Raw genomic sequence first — 27,366 nt, 5'->3', positions numbered from 1 at the left:
TCTTAGTGTATTCCAGGGACAAGACCAAATATCACATCAGTTACCCCTTCCTGCTAATGCGGCAACAGTAATATTGCAGTGAACAGCTCTGAAACTATCACTATGACCGGTAAAATGTGAGATTGATAGGGAATGAAAATGCTGCGTTAAGGACCTTGTATAAAGACTGGGCACTGTAGGAAGTCTGTCCAAGAGTGTGGGGAATGAACAAGAAGAGCTTGAGCTCCAAGAACAGAATAGCAAATATAATTCAATAGCTTAAGTGAAGACCTGATGGGATGAGTCACGTGGGATAGAGAATGAAAGACCCAGTTGTTCAAAAGGAGCGGAAACACTAGAAATGGGAGCTGGAGCTGGCACTGTAGGTTAAATATACCCATTTCTGCTGGGAAAGCCATGTGAATGAATTTGGCAGTGCTGTAGATCGCCTCCATTTGTTCCTCCACTTATTTTAATGCAATGTTAGTTTCTTTCATCAACCTCCCATCTGAGGAGAAGCTATGAATGATCCCTTCCAAAAGCAGGTTGCGGTTCTTTCATGAGGCATGGCATTGTAACGATAGGAGACTTTAATTACCCCAGTATCTGTTGGGAGACAAACTCAGGCAGGTGGACTTGAAGTTTGACATCGTCAGGTTATCACTCTTTACTATGAATTTCAGCCTCTGGGACCAGATGAATTACAGCCTGCTGTACTGAAGCAAATAGCTGGTGGTTTGGCTGAATGTGTGACCCTTACATCCTGTGGATCTGATGAGCAAATGTTGTCCCCATCTTCAAAAAAGGGAAGAAGGAAGGCTCAGCAGACCAATCGGAGCACATCATAAAGACCCTTAAAACAATAAGTTAATTACCAGAGTCAACATGGATTTGTTATAAAGAAATATTGCCAGACTAATTTTGTCTCATATTTTGAACAGGTAACTTCCTTAACTGATTGCAGGAATGTTGTAGATTTCAGCAAAGCGTTTAACGATGTGTCCGTGACATACTGATTAGTAAACTGGTCGGGTGCAGGTTCAACGGCATTAGGTGGAGACATAGCTGGCTTGAGAATCATATTCAGAAAAGTGCTCATCAGTAGTTTGCATTGTAGAGAGGTATCAAGTGAGTGCTGGAGCTTGTGTTTTTCAACACTGTTGTTTAGATTAAATGTAGCTGACCGCTCCAAAAGACCCTTGGTGGCTTATAGCATAACAATGATTTGGATGAAGAGGTGGTGAGAATATTTATCAGATTTGCAGGTGACACAGTTTGATGGGATAGCTATCAACACCCCCCAGGAGGAAAAAAATTTGAAATTATTTTGATATCCTGGAAAAATGGGCTGGAAGTAACAGAAGGAGGTTTAACAGAAATAAGTGCCAAGTTCTTCACTTGGGAGATAATACTTGGATACTCAGGTTTAGGTTGGAGTCTACTTCATTTAGTACTTGTGAAAAAGATCTTGGAATGCTAGTAGATTACCTGTATGTGAGACAGCAAGGAAAACTGGGCAAAGCCAAATGCCTGAAAGGGTGTCGCACACAGAAGGTCAAGACCTGTTCTCTCTCATTCTGTCTGGCAGGACACAAAATCGTGGGTTCAAGTTAAAAGAGGGCAGATTCTAACTGAAAGAAACAGCCTTAAAATAGCAAGGACAATCTGACAGTGGAACCAGTGACCTGGGGAGGTGTGGGGCTTCCCACTCACTGGATATGCTTTAATTTGGATTCCTGGATGAGCAGAAGGCCGTGTCCAACTTGACCGTTTTGTGATTCTGTGTAAGGAGTGCAGTGGAACAAAGTGCAGTTAGTAATATACCGCACTCTGTGAGGTACGATATATGCAGTGCTTTCGATTTGGGTTTGTCAAAAAGAAAGCTGCATTTTGTACAAAAATTGTCACTGGTGTGTTTTAAAGGATATTTTCTCAAGATCATTTTTTTCTGGTAGTGGGCAAAAATTACAGGTTACGTTGCAATCATGGCTCTTGGGGCTCTTGTTATGAAGCCCCTGATCCTTCTGGGAGGAACCCTTCTGCAGGCAGGAGTTGTGCGTGTGGTCTGAGCCTTTGAAAGGACCCCTGGGTGTTAAATCCAGGTGTGTGCCTTTTGAGTTAAATGAAAACTGTACGCAGAGTCGTTCTCTTGGGCTGCTGGGGAGCAAGTTGCCCCGTGATTGTCAGATCAGGAGCTGACCCAGATCTCTGTTCAGCAGATATCAGGAGAAGGTGATGGAGCCCCTGAGCCTTGTTTCATATCTCTGCAGGTCCTTCCTCCTGGCGACATGGTATCTGGGGTTGTACTGTAATGTCCCTGCAGAAAGAGCAACCCGTGTGAGTGTGTCACTTGATGAGCTGACTCGCAAGGGAGCAAGAACCACCTGGAGCTAAGCTGCCTTGATCTGCTGGCCACCTGTTCCTGTTCCTCGCCCCTTCCCAACCCGGCCTCCCAGGGGTGGCTTTTATCTGGTGATTGGCAGCCCCAGTGCACTTGGCTTAATGACCCAGCTTAGCAATATGATTTTGCAGCTCCCTGCGGTCTGCCCAAAGAGCAATTGGTCGGCCTCTAATGGGGATTAGGTGGTTGTGGTTGCCATGGAAACTGAAGGGTGATGAATGGAGGTCCCTTGGTGGCTTTTGGGACGGGGATGGGGCCAAGGCTGTGACAAACAGGCTCATGTTGCAGGGAAAGTGTCTGCTCAAGACGGTCCTCTAGCTTTGGTGGCTGAGTCTTCATTCAGTCTTAGCAGAGATGAGGGGGAGGCACCGCCCAGACAGATGGAAAATGCAGCCCTGATGTATCAGGCACCTTTGGGAAGGGGAGCTTTCATAACAACCACACTAAAAATGGCTCCAAACCCTTCCCGCAAATAAGTTGGGTCGAGGCCTTTGTGTGCTGTTCCTGTGGGGCCATTAATTGTTTCGGCTGCTTCTAACTGCTTGAAGGTGTAATGCTGTTTTTATTGATCCTTGAGGGCTGAAATGTGGGATCGAAATGCAGTAGGATGCCCTGGCAAAGGGCTCGCTCTCCGCCACTGGGAATAGCTTCCGTAACGGTTTCACAGGGTCAGTCTGCAGATGCGCAGTCGCCTCTTGCTTTTGGGGAAGAGAGGAGGATAGATGCAACTGCGTGGAACCTCCGACCCACCTTTAGGAAAGCGGCAGAGCCAGTTACTCCTTGCCGTCTTTCTGGTGGAAGATGTCAGGGGTCTTGACTGAAAGGGATAGCTTTTGTGCTCCCGTTGGGCTTGGGGAACTGGCGGAGGCTGAGCAGAGGCAGGCTTCTTTTTTGCGCAGGAGCCTTTGGCAGATGAACCCGTGTGTCTGCCCAGGAGAGTGTGGGGAGGAGGCATGACATGGTGGCTGGTGACTGTCGAAGCCATGAGAGTTCTGAGTCTGGAGCAATAGGTCATCTGTGGCTCCATGAGGACTAGGGACTTCTTGTTCAGTGGAATGAACCTTTGGGTGGCTGGGAGCTGTATCTTGTAAGAAGTGGCCAATTTAAAAGACTCGAAATTCTGCAGGCGATCCCGGGTGTCAAACGTAGCATGGAGGTTATTTGTTCTGGTGAAGCTTGCCCCTCCAGCTTTGTCCACAAGCTCCAAGGATGGTACTTCGTCAGAGCTGTAGGCCTTCCATAAATATTTTTTCAGCACCACCAAGACCACTCCTTTCTCCAGCTTGTACAGACCTCTCGGAGGTGACCACGGCTCCATTTCATTCATTTCAGAGGAGTGACCGTAGAGATCGCCCACCTGTGTCTCAGTTGTGGGCATTGTTATAGTGGACCCAAATGAGCCGGTCTGCACTTTCTTAGCTTCTGGGATCTGCAGTTAGTAGTTGGACCTCAGGATGCTGTCCCTGACCCAGGCTTGGCTCACTGAAATCTTTACTAGATTGTGGCGATGAAAGGAAGTTTTCGCTTTTCAAGTACTTGCAGAGCCCCTATAAAGGCTAATTCTGAACCTTTTTTTCTTCCTGAAATAATCACTGAGTGACAGTACATTGATTCATTCTCTCTCTCTCTCTTTCTCCTCATGCTTTTAGACAGAGATTGCTAAAAGACTGAACACGATCCTCGCCCAGATCATGCCTTTTCTGTCACAAGAGGTAAGAAACTCTTTGGGATTGAGGGAGGGCGGGAAGTCTAAGCCAGGCTTGGGATTGCCCCCTAAGGCACCTGCTGGAAAAGTCTGCCTCCTGCTTCTTAACTGGCTGACCAGATGCTCTGCCTGGGACACTCATAAGGAACAGGGCAGGAGCAAGGACTGTGGCGGGAGTCCCAGGGGCATAATTTTGCCTTCACATGGAGGCTTTGTGGAGTACCACTGAAGCGGCTGTCCCCTGCTTGTCCTTAAAGCCATCGCATTTGGTGGCAGATATGACATGCTCATTTTCTGACAGCAAATTCCACAGTTGGACAGGTCAGTGGGCGAAGATGTCCTCCTTTTTGTCTGGCTTGAATCTCCAGCTTTATGGGGCACATGGATGGATAGATAAATAAGTAGTACCTTTGGGTTGAACTTTATCTCCTTCACTATTGGGTAAAAGAGATAAACTTGCATCATCTTTCTTCGCAAGAGGAAAAGTTATAAAGCGTCTGTCCTCTCCCTCCCCCAAATAGCTATCATTTTTTAATTCAGAAAGCTCCCACTTGTTAGAACTTCTCTTTTGGAGGGCATGGCCTGGTTTCCCCACTTCTTTCCTCTTCTGCAGCTTTTCAGTCAGATGGGAGGAAGGTTCTTTGGAACGGTATCCGATACTCTAAGGGTGTCTGCACTGCAAAGCTGTGTGAGCCTGTCACAGTCCTACTGGGCTGTTCCCTGTGCCAGGCCAGATGGCAGTCTGGTTTCAATATGCCCCTTAATAGCCTGGCTCTCTTGAATTATGTGCGTGTGGTGCTAAAACCCAGAGAGCCCATCTGCCATTTTCTTACCTGCTGCTAACCACTTCCTTTCTCATGGCATCAGCTGCCCCCTGCCCCCCCCCTTCTTTTTGCTCAGGGACAACTTCTTTGCTTAGGCATGTTGGCTGGTAATGTTTATTCTTCCTTTTTCCAGTGTTTGCAGTTTTAAAGACTTGGCCACCGGGCATGGTTGGCTTGAGCCAATGATGGGCTATAATATACTAGTTACTTTTCCTCTTGCCAAGTAGTAGGTCATTTTTTCCACTTCCTTTGCTTCAGTGCCACCAGTAGATGCATTCTATAGATACAATGGGGATAATGTACTGGAAGGCAATAGGTTGTGGGAGGCTACCACCCTGACATTTCCCTATACTATCCCCTTCCCCAGAGACTCGAGTTCTCCTCGCCCCACATGTTTGCAACCCCACAGGCTTGCCGCAACTGCAAGAGCTGCAAGAGTGGGCAATCTGTGATCGTAGTTCTCCTCATCCCTAACCACTGCTTGCCTCTGGGGATGGAGGACGACACCCTTTGGCAAGCCACAGATTCTCCGTCCCTGCCTCTTCTGAGGGAATGTCCATGCCAGTTTCGTAATGATCCAGCAAGGACACCTGAGAATTGTGGCTTGGGGTTAGGGTTAGGATTCTTCTCGAGGCATCCCCGCCAAGTTGCAGGAGCTCCCCTACTTTCCTTGGGGCAACAGTGACGGCAGCTGAATTGGCTGACTTCTGAATCACAGGTGCGCCCTTGGAAGCCTTCCATCTTTCTACCTGTCTTTCCACAGCACCAGCAGCAAGTAGCTCAGGCTGTTGAGCGGGCCAAGCAGGTGACAATGACGGAGCTGAACGCCATCATTGGGGTAGGTGGAGTTCCCAGTCTGCCTCTCACCAAGCGTATTTATTCTTTGTTCCCGTTGTGTACCCTAAACAGAGGCAGTCCTGCTTTGCAGTGTTACTGGGAAGGGCAGGACTCACAGAGACACCAGGAGGCAGACGGGCATCTTGTCTCAGCCATATGTTGCTGCCGTGAGAGAGCCATCTGCCTCGTTGGCTTGGGGGGCTGCTGGACTGTGGGCCACTGTTCTTCATAGGACTCCTAGAGAGGGCACATGGTGGAAAGAAGAGGACAGGTTCTTTCTCAGCCAGCGATGTTGATGTGCGTCCAGTGAAAATATGGGCAGGGGGGATTGTGTCACGATAGGAAGTGTTAGCTTTGGGCCACCAGTGCTCAGCAGGGAAGGGAGATGTTGCTTGTGCTGCCTTTGTTCCTTGACAGTCAAATAACACATCTCAAAGATCTGCCCTCACCAGTGGTCATGGGGGTTAATAGAAGCATGCCCAGAGCCACTTGCTTGCCTAAAATTCAGTTCACAAGATTTGCTCTGGTGAGGAGGCCTCAGCAAGGTTCCTCACGGTTGCCATCGGTTTCATTCTCTTGAGGTTGTTGTTTGTTCTCTGATTAAAAATTGCCCTGAAACCATCGGCCCTTCTGATTTTATTGGGCTCCGGCCTGTCTCTTTTTGCCTGTCATAGTGAAAGTGAGCTGAGCTGCCCAGGTTCTCCCAGCTGGCGCGGGGCTGGTTGATGAGGTGACGGCTGCTGCCTTTGTAGGGGGTTGGCAAGCCAGGGCTCTGCTGCAGAAGGACGAGCAAACCACAGCTTTTCCTGGCTAACATTTTAATACTGTGTGTGTAAGCTTGAATCTTTGCCTCGGTGCTGGAAAGTTTTGCTTCTCAGGTTCTTGTTTGAGGGGGCATCAGCGGTTGGGAGTTGAAAATGTCAAGAAGGCACCTGCATGACTGAAGTGGCGTCCCTTTTTATGTGTTTTACACAGGCACCCCTCCCCCCCCACACACACCGGATGTCCCTGCTTGTTTTGTTGACACAACAGTAGCAGGTAGCTCATGGAAGAGTTTTTGGGCATTTCTGCTGCAGCTTTTTATGTTTAGAAAAGTTTACTTGTGAAATTGCATTACTGCATAGTGACTCTCCCCTCCCCATCTTGCAGGGTGGTCTTCTTTATTTTTCCCCAGTGTGAAACATTGCACAACCGTACGCTCATATACCTACAGACAGATAAATTTGTTCTTACCAAAGGTGGATGCTATCTCTGAATAAATTCCACATGACAGAATTTGCTGTGCACAGGGTTTGGATGTCCCATTAAGGAATAGTTTGTAACTCTGCTGTGGAATATTCTGCTTTTCCGGTGGCTTTTGCAAGGTGAGACTTGACGTCTCTTTAATATGTGGATCAGAGCATTGCCGTCTGTGCAGACAAAGGAATGCAACACAACAGCGACTCTTTGCCTGCACCTGGCTCTGCTGGAAGACAGGGCTCAGTTCTTTGGTTCTGTGCCCCGCTCACTGCATTGGACTCCAGACTAATTCTGTTTGCTGGCAAAAGCCATTTCAAAGGACTATTCTTGCACATGCACATACGTGTGAATGTTTTCTTTCTGCCACTCCATCCTTCAGCTCTTGTTATTTTCCTGCCATTGAGACTATGCTGGGCCCAGATCCCTTTGCTTTTGTGCCAGCTTTTCCCTCACAGGGTGGCTGGGTGGAAAGAGTGTCCTGCAGTGGCCTCTGAGATGGAGGCAGTGTGGGTACCACCAGAGTAGGCTGCGTCTGCCATCCTGAGGACCAGGCCCTGGTGCATGGCCCTCTCTGGATGGCTTGGCTGGGGCCACCTGGCATTGTGGGGCCAGTGCAAGGGACTTCTGCTGTGGGGGTAATCACCCTCCCTCCCTCCCCTGAAAGTCAGAGGAATGTGTTTGAGGCTCTTTCCCTGCTAACGTTTGGGTGGCTGCATGGCGGGTCAAAGCCCTGAGCTCTGGGGAGAATTGCTTTCTGGAGGAGCAGCACTGCCCTCCTATCTTGCTGGGGGGAGCTTTACAAAAGCAGGATTTTGGCTTTGGCGGACTCATTTTGACCTACAGGGTTTGGGATTTGGTGTCAGCTTGGATGGGAAGAAACCAACTTGGTTGCTTTTGTTTTTGAATTTGTCAAGGAAAGAACCAAGAATTGTCCTCGGGTATTACCAGCAGATCCCAGGGAGGGCAGAAGACCCAGATTTCTTTTCTGCCTCCCCCAAGACTGAATCAATGCATTATGCAGACTGCATGCTTTTCCTGTTTTTGTACATGAGAGACTTCCCCATAGAATTCACTGTTTTTGGAGTTTTGCCAGATGTTTTTCCCAGTCATTTCTAAGCCCCTTTTTACAACCCTAAAAACAGCAGCTTGGTGGGGTGGGGGGGATAATCTCAAGCTGAAATTCTCAAGATGGCCTTCCTCCTCTTGCTGTGAGGGTAGGGTTGTCATTTCTGGCTCCTGATAGTTTGAGGATCAGAACTAAAGCCTCACCTTCCCTGGGTCCTTTGATGTTGAGGTTTGGTTGTCTTTGCTGTCTGGGCAGAGACCCCTAGAAGGAGACCCTGCCTGCCGCTCTCCTCCCCTGGAGCTTCAGTCCAGAGGCTCACCTAGACTATCTTAAGCTCAGGAGCTGACTTAGGTTCGAGTGCGCTGTGTTGGAAGCCTCTGCAGGGGACCTTTGAATGCTGCCTGCTTGGAAGGAGAAACCTTCCTTTCCCCCACCCCCCCCTTTCAAGAGGCGTCTTCTGCCTTCTGGTCTTGCCGGGAAGCAGAGAGAAAGCAGATGGGAGGAGAAACTCTGCAACTCTGTCTTCCAGGACAAAACCAGAAAGGCTTGTGGCACATTAGGGACTAGTCTAGTGACTTTTTTTTTTTCCTCCACTCAGTCGTTACCGACTCTGCAGTGACTGCTTTTGGACGAGTCCTTTGCAGTTTTCAGGGCAAGGTGTTTCGGAAGTGGCTTGCCAGAGCCTCCTTCCTAGAGCAGAGCCCAGCTGGCGAGCGCAGGAGGCGGGGTTTCTGTTGCTTCGCGACCTTTTCGGGCATACGTGGTTTTTCGCACTTACCGGCAACTGCTCCCGACTCCTCTTGCAAGGCGCCGCCAGCATTTTTCCTCCCACCAGGGTGAGAGTCCCCATTTATCTACTCATGTGAGTTTTCGAACTGTTGGGTTGACAGGAACTGGGGAGGAAGCAGGAGCTCACTCTGCTGCGCGAAGGCTGGGCTTGAACCGCTGAAGTGTCGACCATTTCTGGCCGGCAACTTTCAGCGTCATTAAGCCGCTGCGCCACCGCATCCCCCAGTCTAGTGACTAGTTTGTTTTAAAATGCCGCAAGGTGCTTATATTTTCCCCTGCAGTAAGATGGCTTTGAAAACTTTCCAAATAGAAATAGGCTTTTTGCAGGAGCTTGAAACGGAGGTGGAGAGACGGCACCTCCGGGAGTGTTTCCTTCTCGGTCAGTGGCGTTCTCTTTTGCCTTGGCAGTTGTGGTCAGGGCATCCACGTCCGTCTGCCGAGCGCCAGTTAGCACAAGCATCCTGGCACTCAAGGAGCCCAAACCCTTGCAGGAAAGCATAATGAAGTGGCGGTGGAGGAGGGACCGCCACAGGTCAGCCTTTATTAATGGCCTGCAACTGGGTGCGCTCGCCTGTCCCCCTCCCCTGCCTACTTTGCTTCAGGCCTTTGAAACTGAGCCCTGGATTCACTTTGTAGCTCTGGAAATGATTAGAAGGCTTGAGTAAATTTAATGCAAGTGGTGAACCATTAAATCGGTTAACAAAGCCATGAAGCAGGATGTGCATAATCTAATTAAAACTGCTCAACGTCCCAAGATGTTCCCTTGCCAGACTTCCTTGCACATTCTTGCAGCCTCTTACATTGCTGTGTGCAGTTTTTCTTTGGAGTGAACAACATGTGCATTTGATTGATATTTCTCCCTCCAGTGAGGTTCATTTTGATTCCAGACAGTTGGCTCCAAGACCAAAGTACAGCTAGAGATTTAGAGGGGGAAGGCCAGAGGGTTGGAGCTCAGCAAGATGTCCAGCTGTGCAGAGCGATCCGTTGGCACTGATACAACAAGGAACGCAACATGGCAGCAGCTGGCCAGGGCTGGGCGTGATGCTTGAAGAACACAGGGGTGCAGAGTCCTGCCAGGAACAGTTGAAGGAGCCGGGAATGTTTAGCCGGGAGAAGGGGTGGCCTGGAGGGCTTCTGCTCCGGTGCTGGAGCAGGCCGGTCCTCCGTTCCTTCAGAGCGCTAGAACAGTTGAATGAACTGCGGGGAGGCAGGCTTTGGGTAGATGGAAAGGGCCTTTTGGTCATGGTACCAGCTGCTTCAGGAGACCGCAGCCATCCTGCTTGGCAGAACGGCCTTGAATGACAGGTTGAACTTGATCTGGGGCCAGGAGCCTATATTTTCTATCCTGCAAATCCTCCTGGTTTGTTTTTTGGAGCAACCTGGGAGCTGGGTGAGTTTCAGATGTGGGAATGGAAGTGTTCTGTCTCCCAGAGGCCTTGTGCGCCATCGTCCGCATTATTTTGTCTTGTGCCTGCGAGTGATACCGAACAAAAGAAAATAGCAAGAATCAAGCTCTGGTCTCCCCCCGCCCCCCCCCCCAGTCCTTTCTGGGAGTAGGAGGTTACTGTGCAAAGAGGTTGTGTGTAATTGCTAAGAGGAACTTGGGAGAGGAATAATGGAGATGTGTCTGTTCCAGGTAGCTGCTGTGACCTCTCACATACTTAGTCCTTCTTTAAAAATATGTAGAACAGAAGGGTAAGCATGCTGGTGGACATGGGTGCATACAGTGGGGCAAAGAAGTATTTAGTCAGCCACCAATTGTGCAAGTTCTCCCACTTAAAAAGATGAGAGAGGCCTGTAATTTTCATCATAGGTATACCTATGAGAGACAAAATGAGGGGAAAAAATCCAGAAAATCACATTGTCTGATTTTTAAAGAATTTATTTGCAAATCATGGTGGAAAATAAGTATTTGGTCACCTACAAACAAGCAAGATGTCTGGCTCTCACAGACCTGTAACTGCTTCTTTAAGAGGCTCCTCTGTCCTCCACTCCTTACCTGTAGTAATGGTACCTGTTTGACCTTGTTAGCAGTATAAAGGACACCTGTCCACAACCTCAAACAGTCACACTCCAAACTCCACCATGGCCAAGACCAAAGAGCTGTCGAAGGACACCAGAAACAAAATTGTAGACCTGCACCAGGCTGGGAAGACTGAATCTGCAATAGGCAAGCAGCTTGGTGTGAAGAAATCAACTGTGGGAGCAATAATTAGAAAATGGAAGACATACAAGACCACTGATAATCTCCCTCGATCTGGGGCTCCACGCAAGATCTCACCCCGTGCAGTCAAAATGATCACAAGAACGGTGAGCAAAAATCCCAGAACCACACGGGGGGACCTAGTGAATGACCTGCAGAGAGCTGGGACCAAAGTAACAAAGGCTACCATCAGTAACACACTATGCTGCCAGGGACTCAAATCCTGCAGTGCCAGATGTGTCCCCCTGCTTAAGCCAGTACGTGTCCGGGCCCGTCTGAAGTTTGCTAGAAAGCATCTGGATGATCCAGAAGAGGATTGGGAGAATGTCATATGGTCAGATGAAACCAAAGTAGAACGTTTTGGTCTAAACTCAACTCGTTGTGTTTGGAGGAGAGAGAATGCTGAGTTGCATCCAAAGAACACCATCCCTACTGTGAAGCATGGGGGTGGAAACATCATGCTTTGGGGCTGTTTTTCTGCAAACAGAAAAGACCAGGATGACTGATCCGTGTAAAGGAAAGAATGAATGGGGCCATGTATCGTGAGATTTTGAGTGAACACCTCCTTCCATCAGCAAGGGCATTGAAGATGAAACGTGGCTGGGTCTTTCAGCATGACAATGATCCCAAACACACCGCCCGGGCAACGAAGGAGTGGCTTCGTAAGAAGCATTTCAAGGTCCTGGAGTGGCCTAGCCAGTCTCCAGATCTCATCCCCATGGAAAACCTTTGGAGGGAGTTGAAAGTCCGTGTTGCCCAGCGACAGCCCCAAAACATCACTGCTCTAGAGGAGATCTGCATGGAGGAATGGGCCAAAATACCAGCAACAGTGTGTGAAAACCTTGTGAAGACTTACAGAAAACGTTTGACCTCTGTCATTGCCAACAAAGGATATATAACAAAGTATTGAGATGAACTTTTGATATTGACCAAATACTTATTTTCCACCATGATTTGCAAATAAATTCTTTAAAAATCAGACAATGTGATTTTCTGGATTTCCCCCATTTTGTCTCTCATAGTTGAGGTATACCTATGATGAAAATTACAGGCCTCTCTCATCTTTTTAAGTGGGAGAACTTGCACAATTGGTGGCTGACTAAATACTTCTTTGCCCCACTGTAAATACAAGGGGTCAGTCCCACCCTTACTCACTGAAGTAAATTCTGCCATCCCATTCATACTTCAACATCCTGGTGCCATACATGCCCCGGAAGGGGTCAGAAAGTGCCCTGCCTCTGCTCCCTGGAGCTGAGGCTAAGGAAGCGGGGGGGGGGGGGATTGCCTTCACTGGCTGCTCTCAAGCTCGGGGGCCTCTTGGCTTGTCATCTCCAGGTGAGCTGCAGGGACCTTGAAGGGATTGCTGTCAAGCCCACAGAAGGTTTGCTGCTGTGGCTGCAGCTGCTTCTTCAAGGAGGAAATGTCCATCCATGCAGCCCTGAGCCAGCCTGCTGGGGTCCTCTGCTCCCTGCCCCGTTCCTCTCCCAGCTGGAAGGAGCCGGCTCTGGCACCCAGGCATTATGGGTCTCTCCTGCTGGGCACCCTGAGCATTTGGACTAGGTTGGCAGAGGAGGTAGGATGGAGGTCAGAGGTCAAGTCATTTGGGCCTGGCATCACCCCCTCCCCACATAATCTAAGGCCGAGCAACTCTTTTTGATTTAATAGGTTTGTTACGACTGGGATCTTCCCAAGCTGACTTGTAAAATAAAGCAGTAAAATCCATTATCATATTGTAAAGGCACTTTAAAAGTTAAACTATCTTATGCAAAAAGCAGGAAGGATAGAGTTTACACAGTTAAGCTGTATGGATTTCACACAGGCCTTTCCTTGTCAGTGAGTCGAACATAAGATGTTTAAATTCTTGGCTTGAGTTTGCATTACTTTTAGTTCTTGCAGGATTCAAGACACGACTTTTTCAGCTATTTATTAGTCCAACAAGATTTTTTAATTATTCTGTTTTGTGTGTTGTCATTTGTATTATGATATATGATTCCAGTTCAGCCTTCAGGTATTTGGCAAATAGAGATACCTGGCTGAAGGTTTCTCTCCAGCCTTTTACTTGTGCTCTTATGTCCGGCTCTTCCCCAGGGTCTTTCTTTTTCCCGGGCCCATCTTGGACTCCTAATATTCTTTTAGGTGGAAACCTAGATTTTCTGTTGAAGTAAGGAGCATTTTACTAGGGTTGAAACAAACTCCTACCTAAACTGAAATTGAATGAATATGAGAAGTTCAGTGCCCAAACTTCAAATCTGAGAACTTGCATGTTTTCAAAGACCTTTTGGTGAAGCTTCGGGCAGCGGTGTTACTCTTAACTTAAAGTGGTGACTCTTCTAAACCACTCTTGATTCAGTTGAATTCAGCTATAGCTGCTTCTTCAGTGGTTTGGCAGAAAGGCGTTCTTGGAGGGGAGCTGAGCCTTGTTTCCCGCCCCTCCCTCTGCGCAAGGGGGGGTGGTTCTGTGCAGTTTGGGGCCTTCCTGCTGTTTCTCACCATTGGCTTTTTTGCAGCAGCAGCAGCTCCAGGCCCAGCACCTCTCCCACGCCCCTCACGGGCCCCAGGTACAGCTGCCGCCTCACCCGTCAGGCCTCCCGCCCCCGGGGATCCCACCCGTCACAGGGAGCAGTTCGGGGCTCTTGGCACTTGGGGCCCTCGGCAGCCAAGCACACTTGGCTGTGAAAGACGAGAAGCATCAGCACGACCTGGACCCTCGAGGTGAGGCAACGCAACGGAACGCAAGCTGGCTTCCTCGCTGACCTCTCGGCCTGCAAGCGCCTTCCTTTTGAGTCTCAGAAGGCTCCTGAGTACTTGGGGAGGGGGCTAAAGATCAGCCTGTTCTCCCCCCCGGGGTCTTCCCAGACTGGTGGAATTCCACCCCACTCGCATAGTGAACGTTGCACCCTCCTTTCCCTGGTGTTGCTTGAGAAGGTGCTCTTGAGGCCTCTGTGGGGGGAAGCTGGCCTCTGCCACTCCTCCCAGGCATGTGCAAAGAGGGTTGCATTGCCGCCTTCCTCCCTCTTGGTGTTCTGTCCATTATTTTTCGTGGCCCGACTTGTTTTCCCGTACAGCCATCTGCTGAATAAAGAGAACTTCTGCCTGGGCTCTGATTCCTTCTTCAGAGCAAAAGCCAAAACGGGCAGCGGGGCTTTTATTGAGCCAACCCGGAAACTCCCTCGTTGCAAGACTGATTCTCTCCTTGTTTCTCCTCCTGGCCCTGCTCCTTCCCTTTCTCGCCTTCCCTTTCCACTGCTGCGACTTGGGCTCCATTCTGGAAAGACCGTGACTCCAGTGCGGTAAGTCTCCCTTTCACTTTGCCACCTACATTTTTTTATCTTTAATTGTTTTACTAGATGTCTGTCTTCCAAAGCTGGTTACCAGTCCCCCCGCCTCCATCTAGCTAAAATCCAAATTTCTGCATATTGATTCCTGTTTTGCTTCTACAGTATTCATCCCTGGGTAGGGCGCATGCCCTTCTCTGCCCCCCTGTTCCATTCGATTACTTTTGAGATTCTTCCTGGGGGCTGAAGTTTTGGGTACAAGTATGGAAGCAGCAGCAGCCCTAATTAAGAATGCTCCCATTTTGTTCCTCTTTTCTTTCGGGTCACCCAGTTTCTTGGGGTGACTTAACCCAAGTCATTTCATTGTGTGAAGCAGGATTTGAGGGCCCGGCCCTGAGCTCACCACCTGATCCTCTCCCCACCGACACCCACAAATCCCGGGCTGCCATTCAGAGTGCTTCTGCTGGCTTGCAAGGGAGGGGAGCAACCGAGGCATTTGTGTCTTCTTGCAGAGGTGGAAAGGGAGCTTGCTTTGCAGGGACTGTCAGAGGAGGTGGTGTTTTAGTAGCATGGCCATCCTTTTTCTTGTGTTTCCTCTCAGTCCCATAATTTTGGCTGGATCAAGGGGAGGCATGTAGACTGGCCATTACGTTGTTTACATGTTAGATTTGTCAACCACCTTTCATTCAAGAGGTGAAGGTGGTGCACAGAGCATTACATCCTATGAGGTAGCTTGGGCTGAGTGTGAGTGGCTGGCCTGCCCAGAGTCCTCCAGCGCTTTCTGGGGCTGAGGGTGGACTTGAACCTGGGTCTTCTCCGTGCCAGTCCAAGACATCCCTACTCTGGTTCTCCTGTCCTCTGACAGGGAATGGAGGTTGAAGTCAACCCTGGTCTTTTCTCTTCTGCTTGGTTCCAGAAAGGATGCTTCATTTGTTTAAAAAAAAAAAAAAAAGCCTAATTGTTCTTCATGTTGAAGACCACTGCACATAAGGCCATATTCTGATTTGTGCATTTACACACATGCACGCGCGCACGCCCATGTTAGCTCTGTGCTCAGGCAGTTGCCTGTCTTGGCTGCTAGTCTTGGGAGGGTTCCAGTCCCCATTAAGATTATCCCCCAGAAGTTTTAAGGGAGACATCTTTCTGCTCTCTCCAAGCGGAGGGTACAAGAAGAATTGTGGTAAAAAGGGTATCATCTGAATCAAGGAAAGGTGTTGCCTGTTCCAAGCATCAGATAAAATTCAAAGGCATTAGTCCTTCCTTAGGGACTAGGAAGACCCTCCCTTTGCCTCCTTCCCCCCATGTTTGGTCAGCAGAATCTCCTTTCAGGGGGTGTGTTCTCATGATGCTTTGAATTGATTTCTGTCTTGGAGTTTAACACTGGTAGCCACCACTTCCTGCTCCAGAAATAATCGTTTTATCTTGCACTGAAGCTCAGCAGAAGGCCCCCGATTCTGCCATCGTAATGTAAGCGCAGTGCTCTTTCTCCTGTTTGTAGGTCATAGGTAAAAAACGTGTTTTCTTTCCTCCCAGGAGCACAAATATTATGCATCCTTCTTCCCTTAACTCTCTAGAACCACAGTGATATTTTCAAAATTCAATTTTTATAGCTGCTGAATTACTTCTGCTTCTACTTAAAGTGTACACACACACACACGTATTACATGTACAAACATACTTCAGTCCCATCATTTGGCTCAAAGTTTGCTCACAAAGTAAAACCTGGCACTAGCCCTAAGTTCCACAATTCCCCAAGCACTTTACAGAATAGAAATGCTTTTGCAAATTTCTAGAAACTTCCTGTGAGAGAACGTTGCACCAGACAGGCAAGGCAGTACCCCTGTGCCCCCGGAGTGGGGGGATTCTCTTTTTCTTCTGGCACAGATTTAAGTGTTCCTGGTGGGAAAGTATTTTTGGATCTGGGATCTGATTAATCACTGGCATTTTGCAAGAAAAGCGCTCTTCTCCTGCTCACCCAGAACACTTCCATCTCCCCATCCGAGAGCCTGCGAACCAGCGAGAAGCACCGGAGCTCCTCAGACTATGCTGGCATCGAGCCCAAGAAACGGAAGGCGGAGGAGAAGGAGAGCTTGGGCCGCTATGTGAGTCTTCTGCCCCAGGCATCCTGTTTCGGTCACTGACAGCCAGTCGCAATCAGCCGCTCTCCTAAAGGATGGCTCAGAATTCTAGCCAGCGACTAGAGTGGCAGCAATGAGAAGGGAGTCTTCCCAAGTTTCCTATTAGGACTTGGTGAATAGCTGTGGATCGGCTGCAGCCGATGGATCTGAGGAGCGTCTGTGGAAGATGCCCTCGTGGGGTGGTTCTGGGGGCTTGCTTTCTTTTACAGCCCCCAATTGCTTTCTGTTTCAGGATAGCGATGGTGACAAGAGCGACGACCTGGTGGTCGATGTCTCCAATGAGGTAGGCCTGGCTGCGGCCCTCTCCTGTCCCTGCTCGTTGTATCGCATCCCCCAATGCCCAGAAGAGAAGCAGCAGCCTTTGAGGAGGGTGTGCCTTACCAGCGAACCACAGGGCAGGGTATCGGCCACCTTGCCTGTTTTTACCCTGCAGAGACTGCTGCTGGTTTCCTTCCCTTGCGCATCTCTTGAGGATCTCTGCTTTCCTTGGGTTTTTAATGCGGAGCTAGGCAGCTGGCCTGCATTTTGCAGTTCCAGCCTCTCCAGGTCTGCTTGTAGTGAGTGCCTGCTTTTGCTCCAGGATCCAGCAACCCCTCGGGTGAGCCCTGCCCACTCACCTCCGGAAAACGGGCTGGATAAAGCCCGTGGGCTGAAAAAGGATGGCCCAAATAGCCCTGCGTCCATTGCCTCCTCCAGCAGCACTCCCTCTTCCAAGACTAAAGACCTCGGCCATGTAAGTGATGACTGCAAAAATAGCTGCATCCTTTGAGGGGGACTTTATCTTCCAAGTGTGGCAGATGGTCTCCGTCTTCTGGAGCATCAGCAGCCCCTGTGCATATGAAGGTAGTCCCCGAAGCTTGATCTACAAGGGAGGTCCAGTGATGATGATGGGGGGGGCTGCTCTTGCCCAGCAAACCTTGGGCCCTAAAGCTTTCCTGATGCCAAGCCAGCTGCATCCTGGTGCTCCTGGTTTTTCTTCCCCAGCACTTTCTTGCTTCAGAGTGATTGGAGAAAGTGTCAGACACAGAGACCAGCCCCAGAAATTCTAAGGGAAAAGGTTTACTGCTTTGGGTTAACTTTGATGTGTTCACTTTGGTGATTCTTTGGCTTGTAAAAGCTACAATGAATGAAAAGTCAAAACAAAGCTCACCTTTTCTGTATTTTCTATAAATTATGCTCATTAGGCACTAGAATGGGAAACTCCAACTCATTTTGAAATAATTTTGGGGAAATTAATCCCATATTCAATCTCTGCTTAGGGTTTGATCAGAGGATGCAGAGAAATTTCTTTTTTTCATTTGGTGAATCTCAATGACTCATGATGATGTCATTAAAAATCTTTAGCAAAATCTAAGATGTGTTACAATTTTTGTTTCCTGTTAAAGTGAATTTTAGAAGTTGATTCTGAGATTGAAAGGCAACTATTTATTTTGTCTTAGTTAAAACCAAAACCAAAAGTTAAATGCAACAGGAATTGCCAAACTTTCCCCCAAATCTTGTTTTGAACCAGAATGATAAATCCTCTACCCCTGGTTTAAAATCCAACACTCCTACACCAAGGAGCGATGTACCAACACCTGGGACAAGTGCCACTCCGGGCCTCCGACCGGTGCCAGGCAAGCCACCTGGAGTGGATCCCTTGGGTATGTCGTATTTTGCCTTTATCCACTTGGGTGTCTGCTGGCACCAAAAACCTGAGAGGGAATGAGAGAGAGAGATTTGGATTTTGTGTGCAGTTCATGGAATCACAGAACATAAGACGAGAAGGGACCTTGATGGACCTCTAGGCCAGTCCACCGCACAATAGCACAAGAACCTGCTATTACAGCATCCCTGACCGACGGCCATCCAGCCTCTCTTTAAAAGCCTCCAGTGAACCCGAGTCCATCACCTCCCAACTCGTCTGGTCTGGCTGAACAGAAGGCCTTAATGTTAAGGGTTTTTTCTTGCACTCCAGCCAAAATTGGCATCCCTGTAATTTAAACCTACAGTTCCTTGTCCTCTCTTCAGGAACATTCTCTGAGGACTTTGGATAAATCACAATAGCAGCTTGTTTCTTTTGCCCAGTTTTGTTGTGCAATCTTGCATTCTGCTTTTGATGTGTTCGCTTATTTGACTTCTTTCTAGCATCTGCCTTAAGGACCCCCATCTCCCTCGCGGGCTCTTATGCTGCCCCCTTTGCTATGATGGGGCATCACGAGATGAATGGCTCCCTTGCCAGCCCTGGGGCCTATGCAGGACTGCACAACATCCCCCCGCAGATGACGGCAGCTGCTGCCGCCGCCGCCGCCGCTGCCTACGGCCGGTCACCCATGGTGAGCTTTGGAGCTGTACGTGGACCTTTAAGCTCCTTTCTATACGGTGGGTGGGAGGAGGGATGGAGAAGCACACCGTCACCACGGCAGGAAAGGAGGACACTCATTTCGTTTCACGGTGAGTGGCGTAAGAATTTTGCGGTATCTCTGGAGGCAGAGGAGGAAACATGCTTTTGAGAGGTGTGGAAAACTGCCCATGTGAGGGAGTTGGCTTTGCCTCCCAAGGTCCTTTGTGCTGCCTTGTAGCCTCCTTTTAGTCACCCCGGCACTTGGCAGGAACCTCAAGAGCTTCCAGGCACCCTCACCTGCACAGAAATCCCACCCAGCGTTGCAAATGTGAAAGGAGAGTCAGCCCGGGACTTCATCTCCTGGGAAGTGGACTGAGGGCTCCAGAATGGACTGGTGGTGCAGGCACGCTTCCAGAGCCAGAGAAGCTTGAGGAGGGGGTTCTTGCCAGGCCCAAGTCAGGGCGCCTTGGCCCACTGGGTCTGAGCTACTGCCAGCCTTAAGCCTGAGGGGACACTTAGGGCTGAAGGATCCTTTGTGGACGTCCAGATGTTCAGTTGAAACAGCATCAAACAGGCAGCCTGCTTAGGAGCTGGTTTCTTTGCAGTGCATTCTCCGGGTGGCTTTGAGCTGGAAGGCCCCACTCCAGATCTCCTTTAGTGGGGTTGTTCTTGCCTCCGTGGTTTATGATCATTTGGGCTGAAATGCCAAGGGGATTGAGGAGAAGAGCTCTCTTCCCCTGGGGTTGGAAACTGGGACTGTCTCCAAATCCTTTCCCAGAGGTGAGATTAAGATTTCCATCCTTTTATTGGGTGCCTTTTAAAAATTCATTTCTAGGTTGGATTTGACCCCCATCCACCAATGAGGGCTCCTGTCCTGCCCTCCAGCCTGGCATCCATTCCTGGCGGCAAACCGTAAGTTGCTCTGTAGGACGGCAGCTACGTAATAAAGATGGGGGGCTTAGGGGACCTGCTTGGCCTCCAGAATGTGGCAAGTGCCGCAAAGATAGTTTGCAGCTGAGAATTACTTGTAGGTCTTTCCCAGACCAGAATCAGCGGAGTCTGAGGATGGAGCACAAGCACAGTGAGGCAGACCTCTGAGTTGGGAGGGTGAAACGTTCAGGTTAATTCAGCAATTGAAAAGGCTTCGGCTGAGCAAGACGTTTGCCAGGCACCGGGAGGCTCGGCCGTGGGTCGCGAGTGCTGCTTCGGTCCTTGTCCTCTCTCAGCACCCTGCCCTGTCCTCTCCCCAGCGCTTACTCGTTCCACGTGAGTGCGGATGGGCAGATGCAGCCAGTCCCGTTTCCCCATGACGCCCTGGGTGGCCCTGGCATCCCCCGGCATGCCCGTCAGATCAACACCTTGAGCCATGGCGAAGTGGTGTGTGCCGTGACTATCAGCAACCCAACCAGGCATGTGTACACGGGGGGAAAGGGCTGCGTGAAGATTTGGGATATCAGCCAGCCGGGCACCAAGAGCCCCATCTCCCAGCTAGATTGCTTGGTAAGCAGAAGGGCTGGCAGCTGTCTGAACCTTGATGAGAAACGCAGAGGGTGTCTTGCATCAACGTCTGTTGGGTAAAATCAGGGTGCAGATTATCATCTGCTGAGCTGTCATGGGCCCGGGTCAGGTGGTTTGCGGGACCACCCACCTCCAATTGCTTCTGCTTGTCCCATGAGGTCCAGCAGAGTAGGTATGCTCTGGTTCCTTCTTTTAAACTGTGACATTTACCGGAAAAGAAGGATGCCTCTTCTGTCATGGCACCTGCCCTGCGGAACAACATACCTCCCCCCACAAGATTTGGACGCCCTGACTTTGCTGGCCTTCCTGAAGGTGCTAAAGACATGGCTGGTCCTTTGAGCACTGGGCCAGGCTGCTGGTAAGCCCATCCTGGAGTGATGATGCCAAGTGTTTGGGACTACTACGTTTATTGGTTTGTTATCATTTTTACTGTACTGGTTGTTAGCCACCCAGAGATGTGTCTGGCTGGGCAGCCACAAGGAAGAAAACATTTCACTAGCTGTGCCTGTTGTAGCAGGATTGGGCAAGGTGGCCTTTTGGAGGGTGCAGGGGAGAGCATCAGCCTCCGAAGGCCAAAAGATGTAACTGGAGACACAGTGAGAGCACCAAATTGGGTGAGCCAATGTCACTGCCCTTTTTAGGGGGAAGTGAGGGTTTTTTTTTTTAAATCCAAATTTGGCACCCTAAACTTTGCAGATATTGTTGTCCTTTTTTTTCCATCGGGAAGAGTTATCCCAGTATAATTGACAGGTGGATCTTCGGGCCTTTGTAGGGTCATGGCATGGCTCTCATTGTTTGGTGTGGTTCACTCCAGATGTTTCTCCCTCCAGAACAGGGACAACTACATCCGTTCTTGCAAACTCCTTCCAGATGGGCGCACACTTATTGTGGGGGGAGAGGCCAGCACCCTCACCATCTGGGACCTGGCTTCTCCTACCCCCAGAATCAAGGCAGAACTGACCTCCTCTGCCCCTGCCTGCTATGCCTTGGCCATCAGCCCAGATGCCAAAGTGTGCTTCTCCTGCTGCAGCGACGGAAACATTGCCGTCTGGGACCTCCACAACCAAACATTGGTCAGGTGAGCTTCCCCAAACCTGGGTGACTTGTCATGATGGGCTTTGCAGGTTGCTTCCCTGTTCTTTTGTTTAGAAGAAGCTTGTGGGTGGTTTAGAAGGCAGCTTCTCATCACCCGGCAAAGAAAAAAGTATGTCTATCAGAAAACAAGGTGTGAGAAGCCAAATGGGGTCAGACAAGAACAGCCATTTTGACTGTTTATTCAGGTCCTCCCCTGCTTGTTATAATTACATCCTGACTGAGAGCACAAGCTGTCATCCCCAGGACTCAGGAGTACGTCGCTTGGCTCTTTAATCTTCCAGCCAGATACCTGGGAGTTCCTTCAGTGAGTCAGCCAAGTGTTTCTCATCCCCAGTGTTCTTGCAAGGGAAGAAATTTGGGCTCCTGAATCCCCGGCTTCTGCTTGAGGAGCAGGTGGTCAAGAAGACCTTTGCCCAGGTTTACCTGGTGTGCCAATATCTGGACCAGGGTTCCTTTCTCATAGCCATTCATGCCTTAATCTCCTCATGTATGGACTGTTGCACTGTGCTCTTATGGGGCTGCCCTTGAAGATCACTCAGAAGCTGCAACTGGTCCAGAATGCAACCACGTGGGCAGTTAAGATACGTGAGCAGCGCTGGTTACCAGTGAGCTTCTGGGTACAATTCAAGGTGTTGGTCATCACGTATTAAGCCATAGGGTCTGGTTATCTGAGGGACTGCCCTTCTCCCATTGTTTCTGCCCACCTTATAAGATCTGACAGAGTGGGCATGTTCAGGGTCCCATCCTTAAAACAGTGTCATCTAACGGGTCCCAGGAAGCATGCCTTCTCAGTTGTGGTATCCCCTCAGAAGTTTGCGTTGCCTGACCTTGTTGTCCTTTAAGTGAAAGCCTAGCTTTTCCTCCAGGTCCTGGGGTGAAGAACACTTTTCTTTGCTCGTCTAGTATTATCAGGCTTTGTTATTTGGGGGGTTTTATTAGTTTTATCGACTGCCATCTTATTGGGGGGTTATTGGGGTTTTAATTGTAAACTGGTCAGAATGGATTGAATTGGGTGGCTCTGTAAATTTGATAAATAACAATAAATAAGAAAGGATCCAGGTAGGAGATGGTGAAACTCTCTCCTTCTCTGTCCTGGTTTCTTCCTCAGGCAATTCCAAGGTCACACGGACGGTGCTAGCTGCATTGACATCTCCCATGACGGCACCAAACTCTGGACAGGTGGCTTGGACAATACAGTGCGCTCCTGGGACCTTCGGGAAGGCAGGCAGCTACAGCAACATGACTTCACCTCCCAGGTGAGCTTTGGGCTTGGCCTCCCAGGAAGCGCACAGCCTCACTTTCTCTCTGGGCTTGGTTCACTCCAGGGAGGAAGAGGAAAAAGAGCCAACCAAGAAGTAGAAGGTTATGAACAACTGGTGCCCACTATTTCAGAAGGCCCCTCTCTTCCCAGTTCAAATGGGTCCTGAAGCACCAGTGTATGATTCCAGCAGTGGCTTCCCCAAAAGAGGAAAAGAGCTTCCCCAAAAGTGTCCATGTTGGTGGGGGTGGGGACAGGAAGGAACCTTCCTAGGACCTTCTAGGTGGAGGGAGAGGGTTATTTGTCTCCCACCAGGGAACGTTCCAGCTACAAAACTTGCTCCTGGAATCCCAGCCTGACTGGGATTTGCATTCATGAGACCCGACAACGGGCTCTTGTTTTCAAGGCAAAAGTATAAGAAATCACTTGATGAAAAAGGGGAAGCCTTTGTGTCTTGGGACATTTCCTCTTGCAGTATAAGACCCCAGCCAGCAAAAGCAGCCTCCCTGTGCTTGTGGAGGAAAGCACCCCCCCCCTCCACCTCCACCTCCATCTCCTCCTCGCTTTTGGTGCAGTTAATTTCAACCTCAGGTCATTGGGAGCTCGGATTGAGCAAGGAGCGTCTCCTGGAGAGGCATCCCTGAAGAGCTGCTCCGGTTCTTCTTTGTAGATCTTCTCGCTCGGCTACTGCCCAACAGGCGAGTGGCTTGCGGTGGGGTTGGAGAGCAGCAACGTGGAAGTGCTGCATCACACCAAACCTGACAAATATCAGCTCCACCTCCACGAGAGCTGTGTCCTCTCCCTGAAGTTTGCCTATTGTGGTGAGTGCCTCTTGGGGCAAGGTTGCAATTCAGTGGCAGGAACTGGACCTCGCGGGTTGGAGGTCCCAGGGAGTAGGAAAAGGCTGCCTGAGACCTGTGGGATCCTCTCCTACTCAGAGGAGACTAATGGCGCAGGCTGGAGGAACCAGGCATCTCCTGAAGCTGGGCAAGGTTGGTGCTAGTAGCTAAGCATCTGCGGCAGGTTTTTGCCCCCTGCGGCAATGGGGGGAGGTGGGTGCCTAGTCCGTGTCCTGCCCATTTGAGAAAAGTCCTGGGTGGGAATGGGAGTCGGAGGGCCTCTATCCAGTGCAGGGGCCCAGCATCTGTGGCAGGGAGAAGGCTGGGTCATAGGCGCGACTGGCTTTCTGGCAGGGCGTTAGAAAAGTCCTCTGCATTAATGGTGCTGTCCCAACCCAGGCCTTGTTTTCTGCTCAGGGAAGCTAACATCCTGGTTTGTGTCTGCAGGAAAGTGGTTTGTGAGCACTGGTAAGGACAACCTCCTCAATGCCTGGAGGACTCCATACGGGGCCAGCATCTTCCAGGTGAGAGCCTTCCCCAGGGCCAGGGCGGGCTCGGCTCCTCTGCATCTTGAGCAGTCTGCAGCCTGCCCCAGCTCCTGTGCAGAAGAGAGCCCGCCTGCCTGCTGGTTCTCACTGTTCTTGCTGTCTGCACATCAGTGTGGGAGGATGTGCATGCGGGCACCAGCAAGACACTTGCTGATCCTGTTAGAAATAAAAGGGATTGTTTCTTCTTTTTGTTTTCTCCGTCAAGTCAAAAGAATCTTCCTCCGTTTTAAGCTGCGATATTTCGGCAGATGACAAATACATTGTCACAGGTTCGGGTGACAAAAAGGCCACAGTTTACGAAGTGATCTACTGATCTCCAGCTCCGGTGACTTGGCTAGGAACTCTGGCAGAAGAACGTGAAATGGAGAGCAGCCGAAGGTCCTCTTGTTGCCCTCTGAAAGGTTTCTGTGGCCTGGGTGGATCTTCTGTGGAATAACTCTGGAAGGGACTTGGAAGTTCAGTCCAGTCGATCGATGGCCGTGCGTCGTCCTGGCTGGATTGTGCTTTCCTCTTGGCTCTTGGTTCTCACGCCTGTGATCAGGAGGCAGCTAACATCCTGGATTTGCATTCAGGAGGGGCCCATGGTTCTCACTTCCCCATCAGACTTGTAGGAACTGTAGATAACAGAGGAGCTTCGTGCTGAGGCTTCGTGGGTCTGCTGTGCCAGCAGTGTGTCCTCCTCCTCCTCCTCCTCCTCCTCCTCCTCCTCCTCCTCCTCCTCCTTTTTCTACTGCTGCTGCTGCTGCTGCTGCTGCTTCTTTGGTCTGCCCTCACTATGTACTGCTTTGGTTTTGCTTCCATTCTGGTGGTAACCACCATCATGTCCCCCTCCCCCATCCCCAATCTGCTTGGAGATATTCTACCAACCTTGTCCCCAGCCTGAGCAAAGGTGTCCTCCATGAAATGTGTTTTTCCTGTTGGATGTGTGAACCAGCTCCTCTGGCCTCGAGACTTCTCTGGGCTGGGTTTTAGTTTGTGGTTGGATCCTTCTCTCTTCATTCTGACGGCAGTGGAAAAGTCGCCGTCTTCCGAGACGTCTGTAAAGCACTTGTCCATTGGGGCAGCAGGATGCCTGCGGGCTCTTGCCCATCGCAGCCTTCAGACCCGAACACTGGGGGGAGGGGGGGTGTTCAAGAAAGCAACGTTTAAACTAATACGCTCAGGGAGCCAAGAAAAAGATAATAGCAACTTGTGGCGGGATTTTTTTTTACTCCAATGAAAGTAAAGTAATAGATGATAATGTTTAAATACAAGTTGTTGTTTTTTAAGTTTACTAACAAACATGTTTCTGTATGGGGTGGTGGAGAGTGGGATTTCTGTGGCTTTTGGCAATCTATGTTTCAGCCTGTTGGCTTGAGCAAAAATTGTGTGTGGGGAAGGGAGCGGGGAGGGAGACCCATCTTCTGGCATTTTTGTACTAAAGGAGTAAATAAAATTTAAACATGGGAGATCTACATATTTGTGTAGCAGAAGATCTTGCTCTGTAATGTAGCATATGGAAAAGAATTTTTATACCACATTTTATGGATTATTTTTTAATTTTTGATTTTGATCTGGTTTTTAAAAAGGTAACTATGGCTTAATGATGAAAAAAAACTACCTGTTTCTATTAAAGGCCATGCTGGTACATAAAGGAAGATGGAGTGGAGGGCTTCTTTGTCTGTCTGGGGTGGGCTGGATTCTAGTGGGGCCTGAAAGAATGGCAAAACAGGCTCCTTCACTGGGGACAGTGGAGACAAGAATGGGCCATGCTTTTAGTTTAAAAAAGCAGACCCTGGAAGCACGGTCAGCATAGCACTAAGATGGATTTTGTGAGCAGTTGGTGAAGGCAAGCAACAGTTTCCTTTTGTGGGAATTTCCAAGCTCTGTGGAAGCTTCTCCCCATTAGCTGTGGATTAGAAGAGGCTACACCTGGAGAAGTGAAGGGATGCAAGGATCTGTCTCCTCCAGCCCAGATTCTACTGTCTTGGTGAAGAACTGTATGGAATTCCACCCACAAGCAGGACTGAGACTATCTATGGGGTGTCTTAAAGGAAATTTCTGCCTCCGCACTCAAGCTTTGCCTTCCCAGTGGGGATGATCTTCCAGGAAGTACAGAGAATTTTCTTCTTGCTCAGCAGTCATACATTTTGGGGACCCAAATATGTGGGATTCTCCCAACCCCAACTGTGAGGGTTTCTGTGCTGTTTTCAAGAGGGCCAGTCACTATCCTGCAAGTCCTTGGGCTGAGTGGGTTTTTCTTTCCATTGAAAAGAATGGGCAGCCGGAAAGCACTTAAGCTAGTTCGTGTGTGGCCCTGGGTTGGGTCATGGATACGCCATGTGCATTTCTGCACGTGGGCCAAGATAAACAGGAGTGCTCATAAGTGTAGTTATGGGTCAGCTACCCCCACCCCCAAAATGGAGGGGAGAATTGTTACAAATCACGATTCTGCTTTGTGCTGATCTACATTTTTATGTTAATTTAACTTTGCAGGTGGTCAAATTTCCAGTATCTGGGGATGCAAGATAAATAATCACTTTTCACCCCAGGCTGCAATAGCCTCCCCAGTTAACCTGCTTTCCAGCAGGAATTCTTTCTTAGCCTCATAATCTAAGAATGCTCATAAGCCAAAAGATGCACTATTTCCCCCATGGTTTGTAGACTAAGTGTCAAGTCCACAAAGTGCAAACCCCAATTTATGGGGCTCGCCCCTGCCGCTACCCAACCTTGCCTTGCTGGTTGTGGGTCCGGAGGGGGGGAGGGGGAAGGGTCGGTGGCTTCATCGCGGCCGTCGGGGAGGGTTGGGTGAGCTGCGCAAACCCCTGTCTGGGTCTGGACGGTGGTGCGGGAGGCAGAGCCGTACGCTCCAGCTTGCCCATTGCCTCCTGCTGACCGCGAAGTTTTAAAAGCTCCTTCAGGGCGCATACTTCGCCTTCCAGCTCCCGCACTCGTCGCCCCTCATCCCCTGGTGCTGTAAATCCAGTCACTGCCCCCATGGCTCTTGACCATCGTGGACGTGTTGGCACCCCTGGTGGGAAAACTTCAGATACATCCCGAAAGCTCAAATCGCTCGGACCCAGCAGTGTGCCAGGCGCCTTGCTGGGTCTTTCGGTTTGACCACAAATTGTGCTTCTATGGGTTGAGGGGGAATATGCATCTCCTCGACCGCTATCTGCGGGGAGCTTGTCCAGCTGTCTCCCCCAATTGCTCCAAGGTCCAGTCTGGTAAGATCTGCCTCCATTTGCAGTATGTCTCTCTCCTTGGCTGGTAACTCAGGCAAACTTTCTGTAGTTCCTCTGAGGCCATTGTCGGTTGCTGGAGTTTCCTTGTAGAGACACTCTCTCAGG

General features: G+C 49.7%; 1 protein-coding gene across 5 annotated transcripts in view; it reads left to right on the top strand.

Annotated features, from left to right (window-relative positions):
* The window catches only part of TLE3 (TLE family member 3, transcriptional corepressor), a 36,130-nt gene extending 10,460 nt beyond the window's left edge, over positions 1-25,670 (top strand). For 2 of the 5 annotated variants that reach the window (XM_088139256.1, XM_088139260.1), the window contains 16 exons: positions 4,030-4,092; positions 5,673-5,747; positions 13,551-13,755; positions 14,317-14,333; positions 16,298-16,420; positions 16,689-16,739; positions 17,037-17,189; positions 17,967-18,099; positions 18,584-18,786; positions 19,615-19,691; positions 20,030-20,279; positions 21,128-21,375; positions 22,501-22,648; positions 23,321-23,471; positions 23,937-24,013; positions 24,243-25,670. In XM_088139256.1, coding sequence (XP_087995382.1) covers positions 4,030-4,092; positions 5,673-5,747; positions 13,551-13,755; positions 14,317-14,333; positions 16,298-16,420; positions 16,689-16,739; positions 17,037-17,189; positions 17,967-18,099; positions 18,584-18,786; positions 19,615-19,691; positions 20,030-20,279; positions 21,128-21,375; positions 22,501-22,648; positions 23,321-23,471; positions 23,937-24,013; positions 24,243-24,350 — 2,082 coding nt within the window. In that variant the 3' untranslated portion in view covers positions 24,351-25,670. The remainder of the gene's footprint in view (positions 1-4,029; positions 4,093-5,672; positions 5,748-13,550; positions 13,756-14,316; positions 14,334-16,297; positions 16,421-16,688; positions 16,740-17,036; positions 17,190-17,966; positions 18,100-18,583; positions 18,787-19,614; positions 19,692-20,029; positions 20,280-21,127; positions 21,376-22,500; positions 22,649-23,320; positions 23,472-23,936; positions 24,014-24,242) is intronic. The other 3 variants (XM_088139259.1, XM_088139257.1, XM_088139258.1) reach the window with 3 other exon arrangements.
* Positions 25,671-27,366: the final 1,696 nt, after the last annotated feature.

The sequence above is a fragment of the Python bivittatus genome, unplaced genomic scaffold (assembly GCF_059951505.1).
Source record: "Python bivittatus isolate LINGU-HERP-01145 unplaced genomic scaffold, Pbiv_v1 ctg000210_np1212, whole genome shotgun sequence".
In the NCBI taxonomy this organism is placed as follows: domain Eukaryota; kingdom Metazoa; phylum Chordata; class Lepidosauria; order Squamata; family Pythonidae; genus Python; species Python bivittatus.
This window is presented reverse-complemented; position numbering and strand designations above follow the sequence as displayed.